Source organism: Morone saxatilis, unplaced genomic scaffold (assembly GCF_004916995.1).
Source record: "Morone saxatilis isolate NCDOM2014 unplaced genomic scaffold, NCSU_SB_2.0 Contig3, whole genome shotgun sequence".
Taxonomy (NCBI): domain Eukaryota; kingdom Metazoa; phylum Chordata; class Actinopteri; family Moronidae; genus Morone; species Morone saxatilis.
Genome location: NW_023339873.1, coordinates 5,591,644 through 5,594,393, shown reverse-complemented (window position 1 = coordinate 5,594,393; position 2,750 = coordinate 5,591,644). Strand labels below are relative to the sequence as shown.

The window sequence follows — 2,750 nt, the reverse complement described above, 5'->3', positions numbered from 1 at the left end:
AAATGACAGTATACAGTAATGTAAAAAGGCAGCGTGCGTATGTATTTACAGTAGAAATGTTTGTTTTGGTGAAATGTCCCAGGCTTCGTCTGTGAGTAATGTCAATGTCGGGTACAGTATTGAGGACATGTCTTCATCCTGTTTAAAGATTCATTCTTGTATTTCCAACTCCAACATAATAAAGTTTTAATTTAGCAGTATAATCAAGGCGCACTCCACTTAATGTATTTATAATTGTATTTACTTTACTAACAGTAAAAACCCACTGGTACGTCTGCTTTTGTTCCTTTACGCTACTTTGTGCGCTGATAAAACTGCACCACGGCCTTCTCTTGTTCGTGGGTTTCGATGGAGCCTCGTCGCAGTCTGCGGATCTCGTTGATGGCGTCGATCCCGGACAACTTCCTCGTCTTCACCAGGTAGCAGGCCAGCATGGTCCCTGTTCTCCCGTGTCCGTGCATGCAGTGAACTCCCACGCCCTGAAGAGGAACAATACAGTATTTATTTTGTTAAATGGTCTGTAACACAGCAGCACACACATCCTGCTTCAGTTACAAGACACGAATCTGCATTTTGCTTTTGTAAGTGGAGCTGATTTTTGTTCCATTATTTGTGCAGCTCGACTACGGAGCAGACAGTAGTTCGCTCCTTTTCGTTGGTGTTTTTTGTCCGGTTTACTAAAGTAATTATCACTATTTTCTGACATGTTACAGAACAAACGATAAACTGCTGTAATAATCAGCAGGCTAAGCAACAATAAAATAAACTTTAATTAAAAGAAATAATAGTTATTGTCATATGCAACGCTTTTTGCAAGCACCACTAAAAAGAAAACGGGATGGTGACCCTGTCTGACTACTGGAAGAAGAAAACCAGACAAGCAACAGAGTAAGCTTTAGTAAAAACCTTGCTGCTGATAGCCTTTGTGAAAATTTAAAAAAATGTAATACATAGTACTTAATCCCATAGTCTGACAAAGGCTGGAGGAGCTGTAAGAGAGTTTTTCCTTTCCACTGTGCCAGGAGGTTTCGCCAAAACACAGTTAACTTATGCCAGATATATTAGGTTACAGTGCTTGTGGCTTGCGAGTCTGCGTACAACACTAGGCTCAACCCTGGAGAGTCCTGAAAGCACTTTATAAGTGTAACCATCCATCAAGCACAGCCTATCAAGTATCTGAGTTCTCACCTCCCCCTTTGAGTTGGCCTCTTCCACGATGGAGAGGAATCTGTCGATCTGACTCGGTGAAGGAGGAGTGAAGTCGGCTATCTTGATGTGGTGCAGCTGCAGCTCTGGACACGAGTCGTGGTAAGGCGGTTTTCTCTCACACAGGCAAACCAGGTGTTTGATACCGTTGTCCAGCAGGTACTGGTATTCACATGTCATCCTGGGCAGTGCCAGTCCGGCCAGTTTGCCCGGTTCGACCCAGGAGAAGTTGTGTGGCGAAGTGGAGGCCATGGTTGTCGGACTGAGGAGAGAAAGACAGATTATTTTCATGCACCACTTTATTCAAGACATGTTTTACATTAAATAAAGCAGTGATATCACATATGTTGTACTAAAAACATTCACATACATATAAAAACAAGGCATCAGGGCATTATAAATAACATTTTCAGTAAATATCTTTCCAATATGTTGAAAATGATTTACCATTCAAATAGATGACATTCATCTGCACCTCTGTTTAGAAAATACTCATCACTGTCCATAGACAAGTTGTGTTGTGTATGTATTTATTTTACTATGCATTACTGCTTGTTCGTGCTATGTGCTTTATTTGCTTCTTTTTCTTAAATAATAATGCCAGTTTTTTGTTTTTATTTTGCTAAAACAGAGGAAGAACTCTGAATAAGCCTCTAATGCGCTCTAATTACACCTTTTCTATATCTATGCATTTTTTTTATGCATTTGTGTTATTGTGCAAATACATACACAAAGAGGAATAATTCAGGTGACGTGGTTTAAGATACCGTGAGAAAGACAGATTAAACAGTGTCTGACAGCCTCATACTGTTTGTCTAGCCAACATCAGCATACTGGATGAACCAGAGAGTTCAGTGTCTGTCAGAGGGGGATTAGTTTAACAACAGTACATATTTCAACACAATAAGTCACAGGCCTGATGTGAAAATACACTCTAGGCCTCACCAGACTCCCCTTAGTCTTACACAAAGATTAGCAGAATAAGACAAGAGTGTAGCATCTAGTTTAAGTTTAATGTATCAAGAAACCTAAAAGCTGACTAACATAAAAACCATTCAAACCTTTTTTTAATGCGAGCCACTCTAGCTAACGTTTGCTGTTAGCTTTAGTGAAGCCATTGATTGCCTGTTGTCTATTATTGAGCACAGATATATCAATGCTCTCTCCATTTACTCACAGTTTTCCCTTTGAGGTGTTGAGCTGAATGGGCGTCCCGCTACTTGTCTCTTACCTGGCTTACCGTTAAGTTAATTGCTACGCTACAGTATTGTGGTTTACCTCAGTATGTCCGCCTGCCAACTACAGTCAACTATTACAGTAACACTACAAACACTTAAAGTTATATAACCGACGCCAGCGGCTGCGGTGCTGGGTGCGGCGGTGCAGCTGTCATCATACATCAGCGGCTTCGTGAAGAGCTGCGGCTCTTTAACCCCTCAGGTGACATTTTACTACACCGACGTTGAACTTTGTTCATAATAATAAACCAGCTGACTAATTTGTCGGTAGTGAAGATAAGTAGGTGGTGTATTCCAATGCGGCAA

At 40.9% G+C, this 2,750-nt stretch overlaps 1 protein-coding gene across 1 annotated transcript; it reads right to left on the bottom strand.

The window, feature by feature from the left end:
* On the bottom strand, positions 1–2,750 carry dusp23b (dual specificity phosphatase 23b; the record flags this gene model as incomplete). The annotated part of the gene is given in 3 exon segments (XM_035673570.1): positions 1–479; positions 1,189–1,468; positions 2,384–2,750. Coding segments are annotated over 2 exon segments (456 nt in total). The 5' UTR covers positions 1,459–1,468; positions 2,384–2,750.